Source organism: Triticum aestivum, chromosome 2B, assembly GCF_018294505.1.
Source record: "Triticum aestivum cultivar Chinese Spring chromosome 2B, IWGSC CS RefSeq v2.1, whole genome shotgun sequence".
Taxonomy (NCBI): Eukaryota; Viridiplantae; Streptophyta; class Magnoliopsida; order Poales; family Poaceae; genus Triticum; species Triticum aestivum.
The window spans coordinates 756,755,593-756,783,205 of NC_057798.1; the positions used below are offsets into that span (position 1 = coordinate 756,755,593).

General features: G+C 43.9%; 2 protein-coding genes across 4 annotated transcripts; both read left to right on the plus strand.

The window, feature by feature from the left end:
* The first annotated feature begins 434 nt into the window (after window positions 1-434).
* On the plus strand, window positions 435-13,307 carry LOC123047178 (probable receptor-like protein kinase At3g17420). Of its 3 annotated transcripts, XR_006422830.1 has the most exons (7): window positions 435-671; window positions 1,320-1,587; window positions 1,700-2,491; window positions 2,595-2,823; window positions 2,949-3,052; window positions 3,206-3,403; window positions 13,119-13,307. XR_006422830.1 is itself a non-coding variant. In XM_044470671.1 (6 exons), exons 2-5 carry the CDS (start codon window positions 2,281-2,283, stop codon window positions 3,289-3,291), a joined length of 630 nt encoding a protein of 209 aa, XP_044326606.1. In that variant the 5' UTR covers window positions 440-671; window positions 1,320-2,280; the 3' UTR covers window positions 3,292-3,403; window positions 13,119-13,307. The 3 variants fall into 3 exon arrangements, 1 of the variants encoding a protein (XP_044326606.1); XM_044470671.1 differs by having other exon boundaries at window positions 440-671; window positions 1,320-2,491; XR_006422829.1 differs by lacking the exon at window positions 2,949-3,052 and having other exon boundaries at window positions 439-671; window positions 1,320-2,491.
* A 3,137-nt stretch (window positions 13,308-16,444) lies between these two features.
* LOC123042494 (disease resistance protein Pik-2) lies at window positions 16,445-27,561 on the plus strand. The gene is made up of 6 exons (XM_044464935.1): window positions 16,445-16,625; window positions 19,731-19,740; window positions 21,583-21,634; window positions 23,445-23,459; window positions 23,511-24,152; window positions 25,455-27,561. Exons 1-6 carry the CDS (start codon window positions 16,514-16,516, stop codon window positions 27,276-27,278), a joined length of 2,655 nt encoding a protein of 884 aa, XP_044320870.1. The 5' UTR covers window positions 16,445-16,513; the 3' UTR covers window positions 27,279-27,561.
* Window positions 27,562-27,613: the final 52 nt, after the last annotated feature.

Genomic DNA, 27,613 nt, shown 5'->3' on the forward strand with positions numbered 1-27,613 from the left:
ATGTAAGATCAGAGGAGAGTAATTAGGAGGTACTCCCTCCGCCCTACTAATATAAGAGTGTTACTCTCCACCATGTAAGATCAGAGGAGAGTGATTAGGAGGTACTCCCTCCGCCCTACTAATATCCCTACTAATATAAGAGTGTTTCTGACATTACACTAGTGTAAAAAACGCTCTTATATTATGAGACGGAGGGAGTAGATGTTACCAGGCTCTCATGGTAAAATGAAGGGAAGAGTGATTAGAGAGAACTCTACGCTGGTGTCCATAGCGCATTGGGACGTGCGCTCGCGAAAGTGTCTTTTTTGCGCTCGTAGTATATTTCCCGGTCCGTAACGCGAGGATGGCTAGGAGATTCGTCGCCAAAAAAGAGTCGTTTGGTCACTGGTGGTCGTATCACGACACCTTGTTCCAATACAAAATTCATTAACATGTTTTTATGTCAGGACCTCAAACGAAGGGGAAAATTATTGTTTGAAATTATGTACGACTATTGGTTGGAAGTTGTTGCTCACTGCAGGCTTCGGTTTAATTTAATCCGGCGGCATCTGCACGGATTGTATAGATGGGATCTATATCTATCCCAAGAGCAAGAAGCTCCAGCTACCGGCTGACTCCCTCTCTCCACTGCGTGCTTACGACCGCTCTGCAGGCGGAGACTTATTTTCCTGGTTAGTGCACTCTCCACACCTTACATCTGCTTCTGCTTTAACATAGTGCTGGTTAATAGTATGATGCCAGATCTGGATTTACTGGTAGGTCTGCCCTTAATCTGGACGCTGCCCATGTTTTGCCTCTTCATGCATGGATTTGATTTGTGTATCGGTTGGTCTACTGGTAGATGTCAGTGCGGAGAAAATCAGTAAAAAATTCTAATGATGCTTATGCTTGAAATATGTTAAGGATACTGACTGGGAACAAAATATATCAGATCTGGTTTACAAGGAAAAAAATGAATATCAGATTTGAATGCTCATCGGATCTGCAAAATGTATATCAGATTTGTTCATGCATGAATTGGATTTGTAGTATGTCTTGATAAAGTGATGCATAGTAGTACTGCACATGCGGAAATGGTCATCGTTGTAATAGATAAACTTGAATTCATCTCATTTTAAGAGCTCGTAATAAATACAGTAGATGATACTAGTAGATCTGTAGACTTCTTGACTGTATGTTTAACAAGTTCCTAAATCTTGCTGACCATTGTTTTGAAGTCCTGGAGGTCTATAGATCACGTGCAATCTTCTTATTGTTTTTTGGTTGTCCAAAATCACAAGTGCATTCTAAAGGTCTTACTCATTTGAGTACACATGCAGATTGCATCATGTGGATTGGACCTTAATTTGAAACATACTCTGTATATGAAGGGCCGAACTTGGCTGCCGTGAAATTGAACTAGTACTCCCACTGATCCGAATTAATTGACGCAGTGGCGGCGGCAATTTATTCGTATCAGATCGAGTACAATTATTCTAGTTAACCTTCCAATTTAATTCGGTCTGTTGCCCCTGTATCATCACGTGATCTGCCGATCTGCGCCTCCACTAACGCACATCCATTGATAGGAGTGCACGTCTTCTCCAGGTTTGAGTCTCTATATCTACTTCCTTTAGAACCTCTTTTTGTTAATAAGCTGCCTCAAGAACCTGATGGTTCTGGTTTTTATCATCACATGTTTGTGTTTATGCTGTATCAGCTTTAATCTGCAGCCGTGGGCCTTCTGGAGGCAGTTCAGGCTAACAAGGATCCACCATTCATTTTATATTTTTGAAAAAAAAGGCTTGCCCACGGCCTCTGCATCGGAACGATGCAGGATCCAGGACCATTCATGAACGGCTTTCAGTCGTCTTGCGATATTCTTAATATCCCAACAGCGCCTTCTCTCCCCTCTCCTTTTCCTTCTGTAACCAGGGGAAGCATTAACTTGGCCCATTCAAGCAGTGTGTTTCCAAAACATGTGCCACTCCATTTATTGGAGAAAATGACAAATGGTTTCTCTAAGGACCGGGAACTTGGTGCCGGTGCATTTGGGACAGTTTACAAGGTACTCCCTCCGTTTCAAAATAGATGACTCAATTTTATACTAACTTTGGTATAAATTTAGTACAAAGTTGGGTCATCTATTTTGGAACGGAGGGAGTACGATTTAAGATGTATACATGGTTTACTGGCCCCGCACATTCATAGCATTGTTACATAAACCATGCACATGTGCGGTATGTTGAGCAGGGGGTGCATAAAAATGGTGAAACGATTGCTGTGAAGTTGCTTCATTCCATGCCTGGGCGTGATAATGAGAATTTTGAGAAGGAGTTTCGCAACCTTACAAGTCTGCTGCACAAGAATATTGTGCGTTTAGTTGGCTTTTGCCATGAGACTCAGAAAGAATGTGTACTGCACAATGAAAAAATGATTTTTGCTGAGAGGACACATATGGCGCTATGCTTCGAGTATATGCAAAATGGGGATCTTGGCAGATATCTTTCTGGTATTATTATGTTATTCTTTTCTTGTACTAGTTTAACACTTGAAGTAGCATATTCGTATTCTTGAAATTTGCATTTTGAAAGACTATGTGTTCACTCCAACAGATGAGTATAGTGGGCATGACTGGCCCACACGATATGCAATAATTAAGGGGATCTGCGAGGGATTGAAATACCTTCACGAGGACTTGAAACCTCCTATATATCATTTGGATTTAAAACCAGCTAATATATTATTGGATGACAAAATGGTGCCGAAGCTTGCAGATTTTGGCTTGTCGAAGCTTTTTGGACAAGAACAAACGCGAGTCACAGAAAGCCGTACAGGAACACTGTAAGCACAATTCTTTAACTTAAAAAAAAATTCTTTATGTGGTTTCAGAATTTATAATACAAATGCAAGCAGTTATTTTTGCATTTCATGGTATCACTAACATATATGATGTCTTATATATGAAGTGGGTATCTACCGCCAGAATATATAGATAGCGGTTTAATATCAAATAAGCTGGACATATTCAGCCTCGGTGTTATCATCATAAAGATAATAGCTGGACCTACAGGTTACACCCAATGTGCTGAAATGCCCTACGAGAAATTTATTGAGCATGTAAAAAAATTGCTAAAAATTCCTGTTACCATCTCAGTACTTGTTCCAGGAAGAAACTTTATCATTATTTTAGTATCTATATCCATTATATATTCTCAACTAACAGGTACAGGAAAAATGGGGGCATATGTTACAAGAATTATCAGTGAATGCACTGGAGGCATACTCCGAACAAGTAATGAGATGCGTTAAAATCGCTTTAAGTTGTGTGGATAAAGATCATCACAAAAGGCCGACTATAAGGGATATTATTGATAAGCTAAATAAGATGGAGACAAAAGGCCAAGGGTCGTCGACAGATCAGGTATGGTCACTAATGACATGCATTCTTTTTTTGATGCAGTTTACTCTGTTTGACAAAATTGACTTTGCGCACCTGCTAAAACATGATGCCTCAAGATAATACATTGATGGCCATAAGTGTTCTATAACTTTGATTATTTCATAATGTGTCTTTTAAATTTTTATGAGAATGTCCAGCTGTTAAATCTTTCCTTAATAAGATGGCAACATCTTTGTTTACTGTGTGCCATAACATGAGGGCTTGCAAAAGTTGATGCAAAATTGAAAATATATGACTATTTACATCACATATCAAAACGACAAAAGACATTTACCTAGTATCAAAGTACTACAATGAGTAAGAGCAATTTTAACATGCTCCCTCTTACCCCCTATTATCACATGGGGTATCTAATGAGTATATACATGCCCAACATACCACTCACTATCTTCATCTTCATCAAAAAGTATGGGACCGGCGATAGGTAAGTCTACACAAATTTTATTTTGGTAAACCAATATTCTAGGATGTTGAATTAACATCCAATAGTCGTTCTTCTTTCTTCTTCCTCCAGCTTTCTTCCTCCTCGAACCATTCTTCCTCCATTGCACTCCTTCGACTCGCCTCACGACCTCTCCTCTAGCCAGGACGGCATGGCTTGCTACCGCTCGCCGTGCATTCTCTGTCCTCCCACTTACTTCTTGAGTGCAAAAACTCTTTCTCGATAAAGTGTTCAATTTTTGTGACAGACACTTTTGTCTTTGAACCTTTTGGTCGAAGGAATATCCCATTTATGTGTATGGGATTGCCTACAATTTTAGTATTTGTCTGGATTGTATACTCGATAACTCATATGGTGTTGTCTTGCCAAACTATAAGATGGTGCTCCGTTCGGTGTATTGGTTACCGTTTTAGATATATATATATATCCCCAAATTTACTAGAGACAAATCGGTAAGAAATGATTTCACAATTATCTGAATGTTTTGCTAAACTCATGACTTAGATAATGTTTCTCCATGATTGAAGATCCATTTATCCTTGTCATAATGATTCTTATCTTTATCACAAATTTTATTTGAACATTTCAAATATTTCACTCTAAATTTCTTTTGAACCTTTCAAATAATTCAGACTTATATCAAGTAAATCATATTTACTCAAGTTTTTATTTAATGAAGTATAATTCACTTCGCCCGAGTTAGTCCATCGAACCCCATACATCACTATGTATTTCATCAAATGATTCAAAATCAAAATATATAAGTTATGCTTCATCTATACGAAGATTGTTTCTCCGATATAACCAAGCAGTGCCACATATAAGTGTGGTTCATCAGTCTTCTTTAAGACATTTAGCATTAATATTATAAATTTCCCAATTCAAGATTTTATGAATAAATCATCAATAATAGAGGTAAATCCGAAACCATATTCTTATAACTTGAACAACAATTGTTAAAAACTTCATAACAATACCCGTCGCATAACCCAATATATATATTGTTTTACACAACTTCTAGAATGAAATAACTATTATTCGATCTAATATAAATTTTGAAGATAAACTAAAGGCATGACTTCAATGGTCTTTAGTAGTGATCCCTCCCGATATGCATCAAGACTTCATTTCTTCTCAACTTGCGAGCTTTCCGTAGCCCTTGCATCGGTTTGCAAAACTGATTAGTATCAAATACTCATGACATACAATAAGTCAACAAGTAGAATAACATTAACTTTGTATAACTTTTATATCTTACTGGAAGAACCGTTCTTCTTATCCGCCAAGTATTTCTTGTAGTTGTGTTTCCAGTGCCCTTCTGTTTGCAGTAGAAACATTCAGTCTCTTTATTGGGCTTCGCCCTTGTTCTTCTTCTGAGAGATGGTCTTACCGGCACCAGTAGATTCCTTCTTGGACTCGCCCTTCTTCTTAAAACTGGCGGTCTTGTTGACCATCAACACTTGTTTCTTTTTTTGCATTCCAGCTTCCCCAGTTTTGAGCATAGCGAATAACTCGTTTGCACTTTTCTCCATCCTGTTCATGTTCTAATTCATGATAAAACCATCATAAGATGGGGGAAGTGAAGCAAGAACAATATATGTATCAATTGTTAGAGGAATTCCAGAGAAGCTAGTCTATCAACATAGCTGGCGAGCTTCACTATATGCTCACTCATTGAGGAACCCTCTGCCATCTTGCATTCAATCAGGACTTAGTTATTTCAAAACATTCGGTCCTTGCCTTCTTTTTGTACAGAACTTCCAAAGACCCAATTATGAACCGACACTACTAGGGAAAACCCTAGTAGTAGCGCGCGTTTTAACTCTATCAGTAGTGCGGGTGGCCGCGCTACTAATAAGGCGCCACAACTAACAGATAGTAGTAGCGCTCTATGTACACGCGCTACTAGTATTGCCTGTATCAGTAGCGGTTTCCCAACATGTGCTACTAATAAGTAGCTGTAGCGCTTTTCTTTGCCCGCGCTACTGTTGTATCTTTCAAGATTTTCCCATGCTTCCCATTGATCTAGAATAGTACCCTGTTTCAATAAACTATAATTTCACATATACCAAATAACAATATCATTAACCACAATACCATATAGTCATACAGTAGTCATACAATATTATTAAGCATTATAGGTACTCATATAGAGTCAACATGCATCCTCACACACATATATGGTTCATACAGTAGCATATATGATAAGCAGTACTAGGTAGTCATACAACATATAGCAGTCTACTAGGGGTAGTCATACAGCCACACACATATGTAGTTCTAGATGATATCAACGACGACCATCATCCTCAAGCCATGGCGGTGGGTGTTCCTGATAGTAATTAGGATGGCCTGTTCAACACGAAGATTCTTGCCAACGAGGAAGTTCTTCCACCCAACTGAGTTGAAGTGTGTGCGACCGTCTGTGTCCACGCCGTACGCACAGGTGGTGACGAAGCCCTTGCGGTAAGGCGTATTCCAGCAGAGCCTTCTTCATCAGGCTCGATACCACAACTCACAGATAGGCTCTTTGGCAATTTCTGAATAAGAAAAACATATCAATTAATAAGTAGCCTCGCACATACTCTTGCAAATATATTTCTACTAAGTATAGGTTTCTACACTATCAAAAACAGTACTACATTTCTACTAAGCTTGAATTCTACTAAGTAAGCATGTAATCGGATTGTACACTAAGTATAACATATCATAACATGCCGACCAACCATGGTAGTTGTCAGGCGGGTCACCAATGGCACCCCGACAACGTCAGCACGTGGCGGAATTATGTCCCATAGGTTGAACACCTCGTCCTCGCTCAGCCTTATTCTTCGAGTATAGATGGCTTCATCAAGTGGGTCCTCATCATCTTCATCCGTGTTGAGAATAATGACAGCCAACTTGGATCTTTCTGCTCTGAAGAAGAAGCTGATCAACTCACCACCAGTGATACCCATGTGGGAGATGAAACGGTTACATCCATATCCTCCGATCTGTGACATATTTCATCCTTTCTCGACCTCCATAGTGTAGGGCCCCTGAGGAGCCTCAAAGGTCACAGTGTCTCCGGTCAGCTTGTTGAATTCCAACCTCACATTGCATGGGGCGATCTGTGTATACACAATGATACAATGCATTAATGCCAATAACACTAAAAACAAAATAGTTCTTACAAGTTTCATATATTTTGTTACCGCCGCAGGAAGAAAACTCAGCTGGAAGTAGATGCCGAACAACGGGCCAGTTGCAAGGCTGCTGGTGCATCTTGACTTGCACAGTCGACCTGGTGGTGCTGGTGTCTCCATTTTCCTAAAGCAATATTACAAAAGGATTAATGATCCACTTTAGAGGAAAGATCCGGCATGGCCTTTGCTAAAAAAAGGACATATCGAGCGCCTGAAATTTGCCGAAATGCAAATTAATCAACACTCCGGCAAAACATAGGCCACTCAGAGTTGTTACCTGCAAACATGACCACTTGGGCAAGCACATATCCTATTTGAGAAACACTAGGTATACATGTTTATATCTACATCATATGAGCAATTCTTGAGCAACACTAAATAAACTAGTTGTACTAAAATATCTACATCATCATCTATTCAAAATGTTCTATACCTAAAACATCTACATTATCATCCACTATTACTATTTCTTTTACTAAACCCTAAAAATATGCCCTAAGTTCACAATATAACAAGTACAGAACATTTTTTCAAATTCTACCAACTAAAAATTTCCATTACTAAAATTAATAAGTAGACGGTTGCAACACTGGGAAGAGCACCTTTTAATCTTGATTTTAACTATGAGAGATCGCCCTAATAATTGACTATCGTGCAATCAAAGGGTGCAAACAACAAAGGGATAAACATCTCAGGAAATTCATAGAAGCATGATATGGTATAGCCTTGGGTGTCGGGAATGTTTCCATGGTCCTCCGAGGCCTTCATGAAGGTTTCTCTGAAATTGTTGTCATGGAAACAATTTTAGAACTACCGCTGTGGCACCATTTTTGTTCTCCTACGCCTGGTGAAGCTCCGGGTCCTCCGTGTAACCTGTAGGCTATCTCTACGTCAATTACATTAAGGTGGCAATCCCGTGGCTCTAGCCATCATGCGGCGAGATGCATGCCACTTAACATTACAACATATAACCATCTCATACATAAACTAATTATCATGACAAAGGCTATACCACATCATATGCAAACCTGCAAAACCAAGTTAGACGTCCTCTAGTTGGTTTTGGAAAATTTTAATTACATGGTTGCTAGGGTTTTCGGATAACACTAACTACCTACGTGCACAATCAAGGTGATGATTCTTGTTGCTAGATTAACTTTCTGGGTGTGTGAAAGAAGAGACTTAATGAAACATCTCGTCCCCCACACTAAAATTCATCAAATACGCGTGACCCCCTAGAAGATTGCTCATCTTCATTACCCTCTTGCGTATGCGGCGGTTCACTATTCTTAACTATGATGAAGCCCAAGGAACTGTTAGCAGATCGTCGACGGCCAGAGCCAATCGATTATCTGAACCTTGTACAAAGCTACACCATGTCGTCAATGAACTGAACCAAAGCAACACTTGAGGGAAGCATAGCTAGAACATCAAATCCTCACATCCATATGTGATCTAGATTGAAACATGCATCTACCCATTGAACCACTCATGATGCCACTGTTGGGAAACATAGTAGAAAACAAAAACAAAATCGCCCTACGATCACCTAGGAACAATATGAAGATGCATAAAGGGTTTGGATCAACGATCGTTAATGACTCCGGAGTTGCAGCGGAGTAAACGAGTCAGTGTAGATCGTACTTGAAGTCCAACGAACTCTGGATAACGATTGCTACTTGCGAGATGCATTGGTATTTCCTCGAAGAGGAGAGGATGATGCAATATAGTAGAGATATGTATTTCTCTCAGTTAAGAACCAATGTTATCAATCCAGTAGGAGAACCCCGCAACACTATATAAGGAGTACCTGCACAGAAGATAACAAATCCTTGCACCCAGCGCGAACAAGGGGTTGTTAATCCCTCGGGGTTAACTGCAAGATTAAATTGTATGATGATAGATAGATCACACAAAAATAAAAACTGCAGCAAGGTATTTTTGGATTTTAATATATGATAAAAGTAGACCCCGGGGGGCATAGTTTTCACTAGAGGCTTCTCTCGAGAAAATAGCATACAGTAGGTAAATAAATTTTTGTTGGGCAATTGATAAAAAAGAAAATAATCATGACGATATCCAACGCAATGATCCTGTATATAAACATCATGCCCGAGACAAGTAGTCCGACTCCTGCCTGCATCTACTACTATCACTCCACACATCGACCGCTATCCAGCATGCTTCTAGAGTATTAAGTTCATAAGAAGGGAGTAACGCCTTAAGCAACATGCCATGATGTAGACAAGATAAACTCACACATGAATAAACCCCATCTTTTTACCCTTAATAGCAACGATACATACGTGTCATGTCCCTTTCTGTCACTGGGATGGAGCACCGCAAGATCAAACCCATTACATAGCAGCTCTTCCCATTGCAGGATAAATCAATCTAGTTGGCCAAACCAAATCAATAGATCGGAGAAGAAATATGAAGTAATAACAATCATGCATCAAAGAGTTCAGAGAAAACTCAAATAATTTTCATGGATAATCTGATCATAAACTCACAATTCATGGATCCCAACAAACACACCACAAAAAAGAATTACATCAGATAGAACTCCAAGAACATCAAGGAGAACATTGTATTGAAGAACATCGAGAGAGAAGAAGTCATCTAACTACTAATTATGGACCCCGCAGGTCTGTGATAAACTACTCACACATCATTGGAAGGGCAACAAGGTTGATGTAGAGCCCTTACGTGATCAATTCCCCCTCCGGCGGAGGCCTCCAGATGGGATCTCACGATAACAGAAACTTGCGGCAGTGGAAGAGGTATTTTGGGCCCCCTTCGATCTGAGGGGAATATTTGGGTATTTATAGTGGAAGAATTAGGTCAAAACATTGCTCGAGGTGCCCACAAGCTTGTCACTCCCTCGTGGGTCTTTTGGTATTCCCTCGAACCTTCTAGGGTCTCTTCTGGTCCAAAAAAAATTAATCCAATGTTTTTCTTTGTTTGGACCTTGTTTGATATTGATTCCCTGAAAACTCAAAGAGAGACAAAAAAACAGCAACTCGCGCTGGGCACCAAGTTATTAGGCTAGTCCCAAAAAATGATATAAAGTTGCTTGTAAATGAATATAAAACATCCAAGGTTTGTACTATAATAACATGGAACAATAAAAAAATTATAGATATGTTGGAGACATATAAACGATCCCACGAACCGCCCTCGAACGGTCCCTCAAACGGAAGATTGAAAGCACGGCCTCTCTACTTGGTTGCAAGCATACGGTCTTCATGATCCGACAACGCTTTGCATCCAAAGCTAATCATCATCAGAGAATTAGATGGAGGATATTAGAACCAGACTGGGCTTAATTATATGATTAGAGCAACTAGACCAAGTTCAAATTAGTCAAACAGGACCAATTAGAACTAGGGCTAGATAAACTAGAGGAGGCTCCAGAACTTGTGTGTAGAAAAGGGCCAACACCCAATGTATATATAGGTTAGAGGGGAGGAGGGGCTGCCAAAAGGAGGGGAGGACTCCCCTTCCCTTGCGCCGGCCAAGGGGGGAAGGAGGAGTCCTCCCTCGAGTAGGATTGGCGCCTCCCCACTTGGGCCCTTGTGGCCCAAGTTGCCTTCCACTTCTAGGCCTTTTAAGGCCCATAGATATTTAAATTAATATAAAATCCTTCTAATAATTACTAGACCATTTTATATATAGTTTAACATCACCGAAAACTTTTTTCACCTATATATTAATTATCTGTAGTACCCGATATTACTAGATAAATTTTGAAACCCTTCTAATGACCCCGAAATGCCTCCGGTTCCTCTCAAAGCTATTTCAAATATTAATGAAACAATTCCACACTCTCATTCTACTAGCACTTAACAGATCGTAATTAACTTAAACTTGTGACCCTGTAGGTTCGATAAATCATAGACATGAACAGAAACCCTTCGTTCAATGACTGATAACGAAATAGTGGACACCCATATTGATCCCTATGATTACACGAATGACATTGGACTAAACCTTTGGTTATAATGTGATGTTCCATTTGCTTCACAGTACTTTAAAACACCAGGGATGCATCGGTAGCCTCCTGAGTCATGCACATGCTCACTATATCGTTGATCTCGTTGTCGGTATTGTTCTTCTCTCTCGTTTAAGTGTTCCGGCATCCCTGTGACAGTCACCTGTGTCTAGCCCGACGATGATGGATGCCGTCACACCGAGAGGGCCCTAAGAATATCTTTCCATTGTCAGAGGAGTAAATCCCACTCTCGAGCTATCCAGTCAATTGTCAAACTTTCCGATGAATCCGTAAGTTGTCGTTATGATCACCTAGTTACAGATGATGTTTGAGCAACCCCAAAGTCTACCATATGGTAGGAAGTGACTACGATACTCTGATGGTCTGAGGAACTAAAACACATTCTAACACTCCATGTTATAACAATTGATTTCAGACGATATTATCTCAAAGTATAACAAAAAAGATTGGGTCGATTCAATATATCGTTCTTCTAATGTCATACGCTCAATGTTGTTTCAGGACTATCATTATACTTAATGATATCCTGAGATCCGGAAAACATGATCACCAACAACACTTGAGCCAGTCTTAGAGGCAAGACCGAGAACCTATATTATACCGTTTATCATTTCACACGTGTATATGAGTTTTCACTGAATCGCACATTCCTGAATCATAGCAGTTATAGCATGAAATATAAACTCTTAATTATGAAAATGTAAATATAATAATGCAATATTATTGCCTTTAGGACGTATTTCCAACAATAAAGGCTGGTATAGACTTGGGTCGCTGCGCACTCGGGAGTTACAAATCCGCGTCCAATGAAGTTGCTTCTTTGTTTTTTGAAGTTTCTTCTTTGTAGTACTAAAGTTGGTAGAATAGCACTAAAGTTACATTTGAAAAAAATCACCAAAACATACACATATGAGATCTAGTTTTCAAGAGGTAGCTACGAGGAATACATGAGTGAAAACATATCTTAATTCCAATGCTCGGTTCAAAATTTGTGGGATTTTGAAATTTGAAAAAAAAACACCTAATTGAATGCACTTGGTGATAGGAACTATCCTTTTCCTAGCTGTTTTTTGCATGGCACAGGCTCACAGCTTCAGGGACTTCTAATGTTGAACTCATTGTATGCACTTTATACTTTTAGGGTGTGTGATCGGTGGGAAAGTATCCGGTGATATCAAATCTCAAATGCTCCATGAAATCAAATTAATAAAAAATTGAAATTTAAACATTTCAAAATTTTCACAAAACAATCACGGGTGTTCACAACACATATGTCGGCAACCACAAAAAAATCAGATCAATAGTTGAAATACACATGGAAAAACAAAAAAGACAAATCCATAACGAATAGTGTGAAAAGAAGACAAAAGCAAACACGACACTATTCAAATCTGAATTTGTCTTTTTTTTCTCCGTGTGTATTCTGTATTTTGATCTGAAGTTTTAGAGGTTGTTGACATATGTGTTGTGAACATCAATGATCTTTTTCAGAAATTTGGAGATGTTTAAATTTGAATTTCTTAAGTTGATAGCACGAGAGCATGGGAGCATGTGATCGGTTGCAATGTCCAAGCTAATGTTTGGCGCGTAGATGCGTTATTAATTCTAGTACTCCGAAGATAGAGAAAATTGTACTTTGCACCGTTTATTTAGGTGGTGTTTGGTTCTCTAGTCCTAGGGCTTTTGCTAGTCCCTGGGACTTTTTGAAAAAGACTCTTAAGGAGGTGCTTCTAAGGACTTTTAGCAAAAAGTCTTAAAAAAGTCCCACTATGTTTGGTTTGCTAGGGACTTTTTCTAGTCCCAACACAAAAAAGTCCCTGGAACCAAACACCCCTTTAGGCAGCTACAACGCTTCCCCGGCGTTTCAACTTTACCTTCCAGTTGCACCACATGTTAAAAGTGTGATTCTGAGATTTTAATTTTGCTCGAATATGTTTCATCCTTGCATATTGAGAATCAAAATCCTAAAAGATTGCCCAAATTAACTTGTTATTTCCTGTAGCTTCTGATATCCGCTTTTAATATCATCTCCAGATAGTTCCAGTGGATATATGCTCGACAGGAGCACAAGCGTCACCACTTCTTGCTGCTAGCTACACCACACAAGAAACCACCAACACAAAGGGAGTTAGCAGACTGAGAGAGCATGTACAGTACGCAATGCGGGACCTGGTGAATGGGTTAGCCAAGTCAGCAGTGAAGCGGGCGCTGAGCAAGGTCCAGTCGGTGGTCGAGGAGGATGCAAAGCTGGCGCCACGCGCGCAGCATGACCTTGTATTCATCACCGACGAGTTTCAAATGATGCAGTCCTTCCTTAATGCTGCTGATGAGATGTGCGCCAGCAATGTGGCTGTGAGGACCTGGCGTACGACCTAGAAGAATGCATCGTGTTCCACCTGGACACGACCAGCTGGTGGTCCCGCTTGTTCCGGACTTGCTCGCCGTTTCTGTCACTGGACAGGGCGACTTTTAATACGGAAATGTTAACGCCCACACGTGTGGGCATTAGCCAACTCACCCACACGTCTCCATCACCGTCCAGTAACTTCTGCACGAATCTTGGCACGAATTAGCTGATTTTGTATGCCACGTAGGACAACTCGCGTGTGTGGTGTGTGAGAAAGGTCGCCCACACATTCGTTTTACCACACGGAGGGGCCGGTGTGTGGGCGTTCAGCAGTTCGCGCCACACGTCACTTTGCACGCACACACAAGGGCTAGTGTGTGGGCATTTGCCATCTCGCCCACACGCCCGTCTCCTCTCCCACACCCAAGCTGCTAGTTGCCATGTGTTTTCACAGCGCACATGGCAACTGCCCCTAGTGTGCTTTATAAGCAGGTGGCAACTCTCTTTTTTTACCCGAGTGCCATGTGTTTTTGCAGGGTACACGGCCACTGCCTAGTGTGCACGTAAGCAGATGGCAACTCTCTTTTACCGAGTTGCCATGTGTTTTTGCATGGTACATGGCAACTGCCCCAACGTGCACGTACATGGCAACTGCCCTAACGTGCACGTAAGCAGATGGCAACTCTTCCTTTTTACATGGCAACTGCCCTAGCATGCTTGTGAGCACATGGCAACTCTCTCAACTGCCTAGTGTTAGTATGTGGCAACTCCTAAAGTTATGAAATCATGGCAACTACATTAGATCAGACCATACATGGCAACTGCAGTTGAGCAACCATGGCAACTGCAGTTGTCCGACATGGCAACCGTAGTTCAGCAACATGGCAACTGCAGTTAAACGAACATGAACGAGGGTCTGGACCATGGCAACTGCGGGCGCGCGATGGGCGTCACGCGTGGCGTGCGGGACCAGGAGGGTACGAGGCCTGACATACGGGCGTGTGGGCGTTATCAACTTCGCCCACACGGCGTGTGAGAGGGTTCAAGAGGAAAAAAAAGAGATGTGTGGGCATTAGTTGTTTTGCCCACACGTAGGTGTGTGAGCTGGTTGCTGTCCACGCCACACGAGGCGTGTGGCACAACTACCCGATACACCACACGTGTGGCAGTTATCGGGACCCTTTTAATATCAAGCAGTTAAAGGCGAGGGTCGAGGACGTGAGCCAGAGGAACTTGCGGTACAGACTCATCACCGACTCTGGCTCCAAGCCCGTCCTCGCGAAGCAACAGCTGGGGCCCCACGCTGCTGTGGGATATGACACGAGAAGGCAACACGACTTAGGTGATCTCACCCACCTTATCACCAAGAAGGACGATACTGACCTTCAAGTGATTTCATTGTGGGGGGCAGGCGAAGGTGTTGGGACGACATCCATCATCAGAAAGTCCTACAGTGATCCAGAGATCAGCCACAGTTTCACATGCCGAGCCTGGGTGAACCTCACGCGTCCATTCAATCCGCATGAGTTTGTCCGGTCCTTGATGGCTCACTTCTATGCAAACAGTTGCCAAGAACGACAAGGAGCAATCATTGGTTTTTTTTTTTCGAAAAGGAGGAGAACCCCCGGCCTCTGCATCTGGTCGATGCATACGGCCACTTTATTAATTATTAGCACAAAACCTTACAAAGTCGTACAACAGTAAGACCAAAGCCACCATCTTCGCAACCTCTGTCGCTACTCCTATCTAACTGATGAAGGGGCGCTGATGGTCTGGGCCTAATACCAAACAGACCTCGCAGCCAAACCTAACATCTAAGACCTGAGGTCCCAACCTGGACGCCTGCCGGGTATGGGCACCCACCAGTCCGGCATGCTCCTCAACCCGGCCACCTGCCAGGTATGAGGCCGCCACAGCCACCTGCCACCAATCCATCTTCAGAGCTATACTGCTGCATACACCTTGCCCGGTCTCGCTGCCGTCGACGCCACCATGGCACCAGACAGCTCCACCGCCCTGGGCTCGTCCATCCAGCCGCATCCATGAACGATATGTAGCCGCACCATGCCGCCAAAATCATCGTCATCGACGCGGAAGATACAACGCCGCACCACCAGGCAACCTCTGCCCTGTCGCCACTGCTGGAGGTACTCGGAGCCCACCATCCACATAATCTCTCCCCCGAACAGCTGGTCCTCCCAAGACGGCGCCTCCATGGAGGATACGACGTGCAGGTCGCCGCCGCCGCCCAATCCAGAATGAATTTTGGACTTTCGTCCGGGATATGTTCGGAGGTGGATAGGAGAGACCTCGGCTTCGCCTCCACAGAGGATAGCGGCGTTGAGCGACGTCGCCGATGCCGGGCCGGCCTAGCCGACCAAAGTTTCCTCCGGTCCCCATCCTATGCCACCAATCCTCCGCCTGCTCCGGATCCGGCGACAAGCCACGATCCAAAACCTTGCGAAGATGGAAGATCCATGGTGCTCGACCCACCGGAAAGGAGGATCGAGAAGACCCCGTTGTAGATCTCCAGACGCCAAAACCAGCAGTCCGACGTTGCCAGTGGCGACCAACCTCACCCCGCGGCGGCCGACGGAGTCCGAAGCCAGGATCCAGATGGATCCGATCCAGATCCGGCGACACCCGCGACCACCGGGCAGTACCAACGCAGCCACCACCTCGCAACTCGCAGACCACCACCGACATCGCCGGGAGACCCGCCGCCGCGCCGCCGAACCCCACGTTAGCCCGGCGCTCCCCTCGTCCCCACTGTCCCGTGCCAGCCAGAACGAGATGGATGGGAAAGGAGCCCCGCCGCCGCCCAGCCAGCCAGGCTTCGCCCGGCGGCGTTGCGGACGGCGGCGAGGAGGGAGAGGGGCGGAGGGAAGTGCGAGGGGCGGCGGCTAGGGTTTCCCCTCGGGTCGCCCGCGGGGACGACGCGAGGGGCACGAGGGTTGTCTGGTTTAGAATTGATGCCCCGACTAGTATGGATGCGAGTGCCATCCAAGGCGACTTCCTCAGCGAGTTTGTTCAGCTAGTCGACAAGAACAGGTACCTAGTTGTCTTGGAAGGCTTGTCCACCATGGCAGAGTGGGATTCTGTCAGGACGTTCCTTCCCGACAGAAAGAATGGCAGCTGGATCATTGTGTCCTCACAGCAGTACGAAATTGCAAGTTTGTGTGTGGGACATCCATGCCGAGTATTGGACCTTCCGGCCGAGTGTTAGAGAATATGTTTCCGTAGCATCTCAAACTCCTTTCCTTCTCCTACTCAAACTCTTTGTAACCTTTCTTGTACTCCAAGCTTGGCTTCGGCCGCGTCAATATAAACAGAACCGTGGCTCCCCTCGAGGGAGTAGGGAACGCTCATTATCTTTCATGGTAATCAGAGCCACCTCTTCTCCTACATCTAGCCACAAATCAAAACCCTAGAACCACATATCATCGTCTCCATGGCTTCTTCGTCCGGCGTCGGCCTCAACCTCGGATCGCCGCCATCTGAGAAGCTAGCAAGAGGAAACTTCATCCTCTGGAAGACCCAGGTGCTCCCAGCCCTGCGAGGTGCGCAGGTAACCGGGCTCCTGGACAACTCTGACGCCGCTCCACCCAAGACTGTGGAGGTCACGAAGGCGGACAAGACGACGACCCTCGAGCCGAACCCTCTGTACGGGCCCTGGATCGCCAAAGACCAGCAGGTCCTGTCATATCTTCTCAATTCCATGTCTCCAGAAATCCTTGCGCAAGTCGTCGGGAAGGACTCCACCTATGAGCTCTGGACGACGGTGAACAATCTCTTCGCCTCGCAATCACAGTCCCGGATCACCAATCTAAGGATCGCGATCACCAACACCAAGAAGGGCACAATGTCGAGCTCGGCGTATATGGCGAAGATGAAGAGCCTTGGGGATGAACTAGCTGCCGCTGGTCGTCCCATCTCTGATCCGGAGATGGTGGACTACATACTCGCAGGACTCGACCGCGACTACAACTCCGTGGTGGCGGCGATCGGCGCTGTCAAGAACACAATCACCGCCGATGACCTCTTCGCTCAGATCTCCGCCTTTGATCAGAGGATGGAGATGCTGGGAGACTCGTCTTCAGGCGGGTTTCATTCATCTGCCAACACCGTCTACAGAGGCCGCGGCCAGTCCCGTGGCAGATCCCGTGGGCGAGGAGGAAGAGGGCGCGGCCGCGGTGACCGCGGTGACCGCTAGCCTTCTCCTGCAAATAGAGGCGGCGGATTCAGAGGACGCCCTCGACAGCAACAGCAACAGCAGGTACGCGAGCAGCAGCATGACTATCTTGAGTGCCAGATATGCTATAGACATCATCCAGGAGGTGCACGTGTCTGCTGGTGGCGCTATGAAGAGAATGATCAAGAAGAGAAGGAGGCGCATGCTGTCTCCTATGGCGTGGACACTAATTGGTACGCAGACAGTGCAGCAACAAATCACATCATAGGTGAACTTGACAAGCTGACAGTACGGGAGAAATACAACGGAGGCGACCAAATTCGCACGGCAAGCGGTTCTGGTATGAATATCACCCACATTGGTAGTTCAATTGTTCAAAACCCCATGAAAAATTTGCACCTTAAAGATGTCTTGCATGTTCCTCAAACTTCCAAAAATCTTGTTTCTGTTCATCGATTCACCCTTGATAATAATGTTCTTATAGAATTCTATCCTTACTTTTTCTTGGTTAAGGATTTGAGCACAAGGAGAATCATTCTTAGAGGACGGTGCGTGGGAGGCCTCTATCCACTCATATCATCATCATCATCTTCGTGGTCCAATAAACAAGCAAATATTGTCACCAAGCCATCATCATCAAGGTGGCATAGTCGATTAGGTCATCCATCTTCAGTCATAGTTAAATATGTTCTTAGCAAAAATAAACTCTCTTATGAGAATAGTGTTGAGTCAGTTTGTGATCCGTGTCAACAAGCAAAAAGTCATCAATTACCCTATCCCATCTCTACTAGTGTGTCCACTGCTCCTCTACAACTTATATTTTCAGATGTATGGGGGCCAGCCCCTACTTCAGTTGGGAGATTTTCTTACTATGTAAGCTTTATTGATGACTATAGTAAATTTACTTGGATTTACTTGTTAAAGAAACGGTCTGATGTATTCCAAGTCTTCATCAATTTTCAAAACCTTGTTGAACGCAAACTGAACTCCAAGATCATTGCTATGCAAAGTGACTGGGGTGGTGAGTATGAAAAATTGAACTCTTTCTTCCAAAAACTTGGTATTTCACATCATGTTTCTTGCCCTCATGCTCATCAACAAAACGGGTCTGCTGAAAGAAAGCACCGTCACATAGTTGATATGGGGCTAGCATTGCTAGCAAATGCATCCATGCCACTCAAATTCTGGGATGAAGCATTCTTAACCGCTACATATCTTATCAATTTGCTTCCTAGTAAAGTCATCAAATTTGAAACACCCATTACACGACTTCTCGGTGTCACACCCAACTACACATCTCTTCGTGTTTTTGGTTGTGCATGTTGGCCCAACCTCAGACCCTACAACACACGCAAACTCGCTTTTCGCTCCAAAAAGTGTGTCTTCTTAGGCTATAGTCCCATGCATAAAGGAGTTAAATGTCTAGATGTTCCTACTGGTAGGGTCTACATATCCAGAGATGTAGTTTTTGATGAGTCTGTGTTCCCTTTTGCTTCCCTTCATCCCAATGCTGGTGCACTTCTCCGCAAGGAAATCCTTCTTCTTCCTCCACATCTTCGGTCTTTTGATCATGGGGGCGACAGTTGTACTAACCAAAGTGATGATATTCCTGCTGGTATTGGTTCTTCTCTGTTGCCTGTGCAGGTCCCTGGTGAAAACGGCGCTCAAAATGATCAAAAATTCGAAAATCAAGCTCAAGATCATCTTATATTTCATGCTGAGGAAGGAGACGAACCTGGCACAGATGACGAAGCTGATCCGGCGGCGCTCGCAACTCCTGTTCGCGCGCAGACCTCGGATCCTGCGGCCAAATCAGCCTCGGATCGCGCTCCCACCAACCGCAGCGCTGATTCAGCAGCAGGCGGGACCAGCCGCGGGGTCGGCTGCGGGTCCGAATCCGCCTCGCCCAGCGCGCGCCACTCCCACGCCGCCACCTCAGCAGCAGGCGGGACCAGCCGTGGGGCCAAATCTCCCTCGCCCAGCGTGCGCCTGCAATCGCGGTCGGGCGGTCGATCCGTTGTGCCGGCTCGGGCGGCTGGCACCCGTGTGGTGGACACACAGGCGGCCACACCAACGGCTACAGGATCCTCTGTGCAGGTGGCACCAGATTCGCCTGTGTCATCACATGCAGCTTCCTCGGGATCTTCTGCGGCGAGTGCTCCTGTGGTCCAGCCAGCAGTTCCTTCACGAGTTATGACTCGATTACAGAAAGGTATACGAAATCCTAAAATAAGAAAAGATGGGACTATACCGTATGGAATGTTGTGTATTTCAGGAGAACCAACAACATTGAATAGTGCACTTGATGATCCTAAGTGGAAGAAGGCAATGGATGAGGAATATTCTGCACTTATGAGGACCAAGACATGACATCTTGTGCCAAATCAGAAAGGTAAAAATATCATCGATTGCAAATGGGTTTACAGAATTAAAAAGAAGGCAGATGGCTCCATTGACAGGTACAAAGCACGTCTCGTTGCAAAGGGTTTTAAAAAACGTTATGGTATTGATTATGAGGACACTTTCAGTCCCGTTGTTAAAGCTGCAACTATCAGACTTGTGCTAGCCATTGCTGTATCCAAGGGTTGGAGTCTACGACAGCTAGATGTACAGAATGCGTTTTTGCATGGCATTCTAGAAGAGGAAGTGTTTATCAGACAACCACCTGGTTATGAGGACAAGAAGTCACCACATTATGTTTGCAAGCTTGACAAGGCACTCTATGGTTTAAAACAAGCACCCAGAGCATGGTACTCCAGATTGAGCTTACAGTTGAAATATCTTGGTTTCATTGCCTCCAAAGCTGATACATCTTTGTTTATCTATAACAAGGCTGGAGTAGTCATTTTTGTGCTTATATATGTTGATGATATCATAGTTGCAAGTTCTTCACAAAATGCTACTAATGCACTTCTGCATGATTTGAGCTCAGAGTTTGCCTTGAAAGACCTAGGTGATTTGCATTTCTTCCTAGGCATTGAGGTCAAGAAAACTCAAGATGGAATTGTGTTAAATCAGGAGAAATATATCTCTGAGCTTCTGTCTCGCATGGGGATGAAGAATTGCAAGCCAGTTCCTACACCTTTGTCTTCCTCAGAAAAACTTTCAGCATATGAAGGTGTGCCACTTCAGGAGGAGGAAAGTACAAGGTATAGGAGTACTGTGGGAGCATTACAATATTTAACTCTCACACGTCCAGATATCTCATTTGCTGTCAACAAGGTTTGTCAATATCTGCATGCACCTACTTCTGCACATTGGTCAGCTGTCAAGAGAATTGTGAGATATGTAAAGCATACTATGGGAATAGGACTCCATTTCAAACGGTCTAATTCCTCTCTTGTGAGTGCATTCTCTGATGCTGACTGGGCAGGATGCAGTGATGACAGAAGATCAACTGGAGGCTTTGCAGTATTTTTTGGGTCTAACCTTATTTCTTGGAGTGCTAGAAAGCAAGCCACCGTGTCACGGTCAAGCACAGAAGCTGAATATAAGTCCTTGGCAAATGCAACTGCAGAAATCATTTGGGTTGAATCACTTCTTGAGGAATTGGGAATCAAGAAGAATCATATCTCATGTTTATGGTGTGATAACTTGGGAGCAACATATTTGTCTGTAAATCCTGTGTTTCATGCAAGGACAAAGCACATCGAAATTGATTTTCACTTTGTGTGAGAAAGGGTTGCAGCCAAGAAACTTGAGGTACGGTTTATTCCCTCCAAGGATCAAGTAGCAGACGGCTTTACAAAGGCATTGCCATCAAGACCATTTGAGGAGTTCAAGAGTAATCTTAATCTAGGATAGTTAAGATTAAGGGAGGGTGTTAGAGAATATGTTTCCGTAGCATCTCAAACTCCTTTCCTTCTCCTACTCAAACTCCTTGTAATCTTTCTTGTACTCCAAGCTTGGCTTCGGCCGCGTCAATATAAATAGAACCGTGGTTCCCCTCGAGGGAGTAGGGAACGCTCATTATCTTTCACTGAGCACTCCGTTTGTGCCTTCTTGAGAGAGGTAACCTGAAAACCCCGTCGATTACATTAAATTAAGTCAAGAACTAAATTTGCTCCCTTGATCCCTTCTCCATTTCCTTTTTTCTCGTAGTCTTGGTTTTTTGTGTGGTTGATTCTTCCACATGCAGGCGCACACTAGATTAGTATAGGTTCTACAGAAGAGAAAAGTATTTCTCCATGCTGTGGTTAGCATTAAGCAAAGTTTTTACTTTCAATCATCGGGTGGAGCCGCATTGTTGCCGTGAGGTCACGGAACTTGATCATGCCGCGGTCGAGTCGTCGGGACTGCGCACGACAAGTGCCTGCAGCCGCGCTGTGGACTTCGCATCAGTGGGATAAGATTGCCCATAGTGAGAGTAACTTCAGCAGTAACATAAGGTCCAACTCAGCAAATTTGCTTATGTGGCAATAATTTAATGAGGAGAGAGATTATTTGAGTAACATAGCTAGTTATCCACACTATGAGTAACATCACACATACTAAAACAAGATGAGTCTATAAACTAATAATAAATAAAGTGTTTCATGACACCACACATATGTTACTACCCATTATAGATGTAATTACATAGAGTAGTAACATATGCGTGTTACTAGTCTAAGTTACTCCCCCACTATGACCAGCCTAAGAATTGCGAACCTATTGAATACATGCGGGTTGGCAGGCAAAGACAACGGTGAGCATGAGTAATTGCCCCAGGCGTGACAGCGAATCTGCTGCCGTGTTGTCCAGGTCGCTTCGGTACTTGAAGTAGAACTAGAGACCATCCATCTTGGCCATGGCTTTGCACTGTAGGTTGGAGCCGAGGTGCTGTTTACCCAATGTGCAAAGGCTCTTGTGATCTTGACTCTTGAGGATGGTGAACTCGCCACGCTGCATGTAAAGGCGATTATCGACAAGATACCCACAAGGTGGGGCTTCTCCCCCTTCGCCCCTCCCGCTCCCCCTAGCGGCAGGGCAAAACCCTAGCTGCCGCCCGCTGTCCCCTCCCAGCCTCTCTTCTCCCTCACCGTCGCCGGAGTGCGCGGCCAGGCAAAGCCTGGCTTGCGTGGGTAGCGATGGGGTTCTCTCCTCTCCGGTCGGTGCAGCGCGACGTGGGACGCGATGCCTTGTGACGGCTTGACGCTCAGCATGTGGCGTGGCGGCAGCGAGGCCCGGACCCCTCTCCCATCCCCACTTCGGATGGCGTGGCCGCCGGAGGAGGAGGGGAGAGGAGCCTGGAGAACGTGGGAGACTCTCAAAGGAGGAGGAGAGAGAAAGAGAGGAGAGAAATGAGAGCCCCTAAGACAGATCGCTAATCGTAATGATTTGTGAGATAGATCATTTCAAAAATTCAAAAAGCAATTAATGTGATGATGTCAGCATGATTTTATAAGATTAGTGCATGCATGCATGTGCTCTCTATATAGGTTAAATCCCATTAGTAAAGGAGCAGCATCATAAGACATGTTGCAACATAGATTTTCCCAAGATTAAAAGAGAACTTCTACTTTGCAGCTACTGTTTGCTTGGTGCGTACCCTGCAAGATCTGCGCTGGGCCATCCTAAAATATCTAACGTTGAGCCATATCAGTCGCGCACAATTTCACTCCTCTTATGCATCAACGCTATGAGAATCACTAGATGTCAGCTGTTATATGATCGTCCTAGGAGAACTATCGCTGCCATAGAACTACAGTAGTACTTTTAAACTACAGTTGCACCATAAGAACCATGATACTATTTTTTTTTCTGATCCATCTCCTTAAGATTTGTGCACAGAATTAAGAAAATTTCTTCTCTTTGTCTAATAACTGTATCTTACTTCTAGGGTTCTCAAGACGCTGTAGATAAAAGCGAGGTGAACAACGATAGCTCGTGGACCAGCAACACAGAGATATCAACAGAGTATGACCCGAGCCATAACCAGATGAATGGCCATTACTCTTACCACAGGAAACCCAACTCTAAAACGAAAGCAGCCAGGGACTGGATGCAGAATTCTCCCCTTGTTGGATGCAGATTGCAGACGAATCAACTTCGTCACTATACAGTTCAGGCGCAAATGAACCATTCCCAAGTTGTGTCTGTTTGGGGGATGGCTGGCGTTGGAAAATCAGCTCTTGTCAGAAACTTGTACTACGACAGGGTAATTGAGAATCAGCAATTTCAAGAGTACGGTTGGGTTGGTTTATCACACTCCCAATCCTTTAATTTGAGGGATTTTTCACGGAGCTTGCTACTGGATTTTCAATCAGAATCTCTTCATAGTATCGTGGGGCTCAAAGACGCTGTCGGAAAGTGTTGTGAGCTTCTAAGTACACGCCGGTGCCTTGTTGTCATCGATGGTCTTCAGTCCATACACGAATGGGATTTGATACAATCTTCATTGGTATCTAGACACTCCAAATCTAAAACAGTTTTCATTGTGATAACAACTGAAGCAAGTGTTGCAGCATATTGTGCAGAAAATGAAGAGCTTGTGTTTCGTGTCAAAGCTCTAGAAGCTGATGCAGCCTTTGATCTATTAAAAAATGAGGTTTGTTTCCTCATGATCCACATACTTTTCTCCAGCATAGAGCAAAAGTAATGCAACTATATTTTTGTTTTAAAGAATATATCCCTCTCGGCTCCAGTACAGTATTTTCATGCATGCACGGATGTTCTTGCTATCATTTCCTCATTTCTCTCGGGGACATAAAAGAATGACATGTGATTACCGTCCCAACTTTACTTATTCCTTGCAATATCATTATTACTATCTTGGATGGAGATGTCATGATGGTGAACATATTCCTTTCATCGAAATATAACGTTTCCCAAAAGAAATGTGATCTGAATAGGTTTTGGTTATCGGTCGAAATTTCAAGATTTCCCATGGTTACCGCGTATTACCGTGCCCCTCGGTAAATCGCCATACCGAGCAAAAAATACCATTTTTTTAAAATTTTTGAATTTAAACACTTGATTTACAGTATAGTACGTAGGATCTAATTAATGCCATGAGAGTTGGTTCTGGCGTGTTGGTAGCAACCTAGTTCCTATTTTGAGAGGTCTCTGGTTTGAATATTCGTTCATTCACTTATTTGAATTTAAAATTCAACTATAAATATCGCTCGAAATATAATCGGTATTTCTCGGTATTTCTTGGTAACCGTGGTAACCATATTTACCAGTCCCCCTCGGTAAAATTGCCTCATTCGGTAACCAAAACCTTGGATCTGATAAGATGACTCTCTTTTTTGATAAAAGGGTGGAGAATACCTCCGCTCTGTTATGTTTAAAAAATATGTTTTCCTATAATATGTTTATGAAGTTCAAATTTATTTTGTGATATGTTGTGTTGGTCAATTTGACAACAGAAGTGCTGTTGTAACATTGCAATTCTATCTTCTTCAAAATAAAAGACATTATAGTTTAATCATATACTAGGATCATACAAGTGGCTAAAACTTATTTTTTTTTCGAGACCATGCCATGCACATACAAGCACATTTTGGGCTTTGATCAGTTTTGCCATTGTGCCCCCACCTGTTAGCGGCACATGAACAGTGAACCCATGTGTCAAAACTCAAAACTCAAAACTGAGTATTTTGCAGTCAGTGGCAAAAGTGATATTTCCTTTGATCATAGCAGCAATGTTGGTAAAAAAACCATTTTCCACAATTGTTTTCTCAGTATTTATTACAGTGGGATGCTTGTGCAAGCTTAAGTAATGATCATATTTTCCTATTATTTTCCTCTTGCACCCATGCACCCATGCACAATATACATTTATGTAAAAATCCTATGTAATTGGTGCGGATAACTGAGGTCAATTGTCAATTTGTTTGAACAACAGGTATCTAAGAAGACTCCATTACCCGTTTCATTGTCTTATCGTGGAAATGAAGTGCTGCCAGAACTTATTTCAAAGTGCGGGGGGCTTCCCTTAATAATAGTTGCTGTAGCCAGCATATTGGCTACCAAGGGAGGCACATGGATGGATACTGCTAGTTCCATCAATCTAAGGTTTATGCATGAGATAGAGATCAACCCCGAGTTTGAGTGCCTATGGGATCTATTTAGTTGGATGCATTCCTGCTTCCGTAGTTGCCCAGATTCTGTCAAGCCATGTATCTTTGACCTATCACTTTTTCCTCGAGACTACAACATTCGGCGAAGGCGCCTAATAAGGCGTTGGATTGCTGATGGCTACTCCCAGGACAGCGATGGTAAATCTGCTGAGGAGAATGGGGAGGAGTTCTTCTCCAAGCTCCACAATCTGAGCATAATCCAACAGCAACCAGAGTCAGCCACGTTTAGTGACATAAGGATGGTCTTGTGTCGAGTCAATGGATTTTTGCGCGAGTGCATCTGCTCACAGGGAATGCAGGAGAACCTTGTATATGAACTTGCCGGCACTTGCAGCCTCCCCCAACGCACTGGGCGTCATCTTGTCATATTGGAAAGCTGGGGTAGGGATAGGATTGTGCTCGAGAGCATTGACTTGTCAAGGCTGCGGTCAATGACAGTGTTTGGGGAGTGGAAACCATTCTTCATCTCCCAGAGCACGAAGCTTCTCAGGGTGTTGGATCTGGAGGATGCAGTCGGTGTAACAAATGATGATGTCGAGCAGATGGTCAAGCTGTTGCCTTGCCTCATGTTCCTCTCCCTACGAGGATGCGACCAGATCTTCCAGCTGCCTAGGTCATTAGGTGATCTGAGGCAGCTTCAGACTTTGGATGTGACAAACACATCCATAATCACTCTGCCAGCATCCATCACCAAACTACAAAAGCTCCAGTACATTCGTGCCGGCGCTGCTGCAACCGCATCACAGGGACCAACAGCAACCACAGGAAATGACCAAACACCACAAGCTATTGTGCCCGTGGTTTCCGGGTTTTTCATACCTGACCATCCTCTTCGTTGTGTTGTGCCCAGAGGGATTGGGAAACTGACGGCATTGCACACTCTAGGTGTTGTCAATATTGGTGCTTCAGAGGGGGAGGCCATACTGAAAGAGCTAAAGAATCTCACCCAATTGCGCAAGTTGGGTGTGTTCGGCGTCAGCAGGAAAAATAGTGAGGCGTTTTCCTCCGCAATATCAAGTCATGTCCATTTGAGATCCTTGTCAGTGTGGCTCGAGGAAGAAAGCAGAGGTTGTTTAGGTGACATGTCCCTGCCTTTGGAGAACTTACTAAGCCTTAAACTGTATGGGCTTCGGGACAGGTTGCCAGTTCTACAGGTCAACCAGCTTAGCAAGCTCACAAAGTTACATTTGAAGATGAACACTTTAATGGACGAGGCCATAGAGTCCCTTGGCAAGCTACCAAAACTATGCATTCTACGCCTTTGTGTCAACCAACCTGAATATGGCCAGCTCCGTTTTCATGTCTTTACGGATGGACTTGAGGAGCTCTCTTATCAGAAGGTGAAGGTCCTTGACATTGCTTGCAGGTCCAGCGTACATGTCAATTTTGGATCAAAAGCAATGAAAAAACTAGAGCTGCTGACAGTTGAGTGCTACTATGGGTCATCGTATCAGTTTTCTGGCCTGGGTCATCTATCTCAACTGAAGGAAGTCTGGCTGAAGGGTTCCTACGAGGAAGCACTGAAGGAACAACTGCAGGGCCAGCTTGCATCCCATCCAATGGAACCTGTGCTGAAGCTGGAGGAGTAAATACCACCTTCGTCGACCTGATGGGTGCTAATTAAGCTCTGGATGGTTCACGCATTTCCCCCTTTGACTTATCAATCAAAAAGCTTGGTACTTCTTCTATTTCTGTTCCACATCATGGCAGTAATTAAACACTGAAACATATTGGGTACTTCTTCTATTTCTGTTCTGCATCTTCAACATAAATGCCTTCCAAGTGGATGTGTGAGTTTGTATACAAGGATTGGACCTGTGTAATGGGTGCTAAGCTCTGGCCGATTCATGCATTTCCCCCTTTCAATCAAAATGCTTGGTACTTCTTCTATTTCTTTCTGCATCATGGTAGTAAACACTGAAAT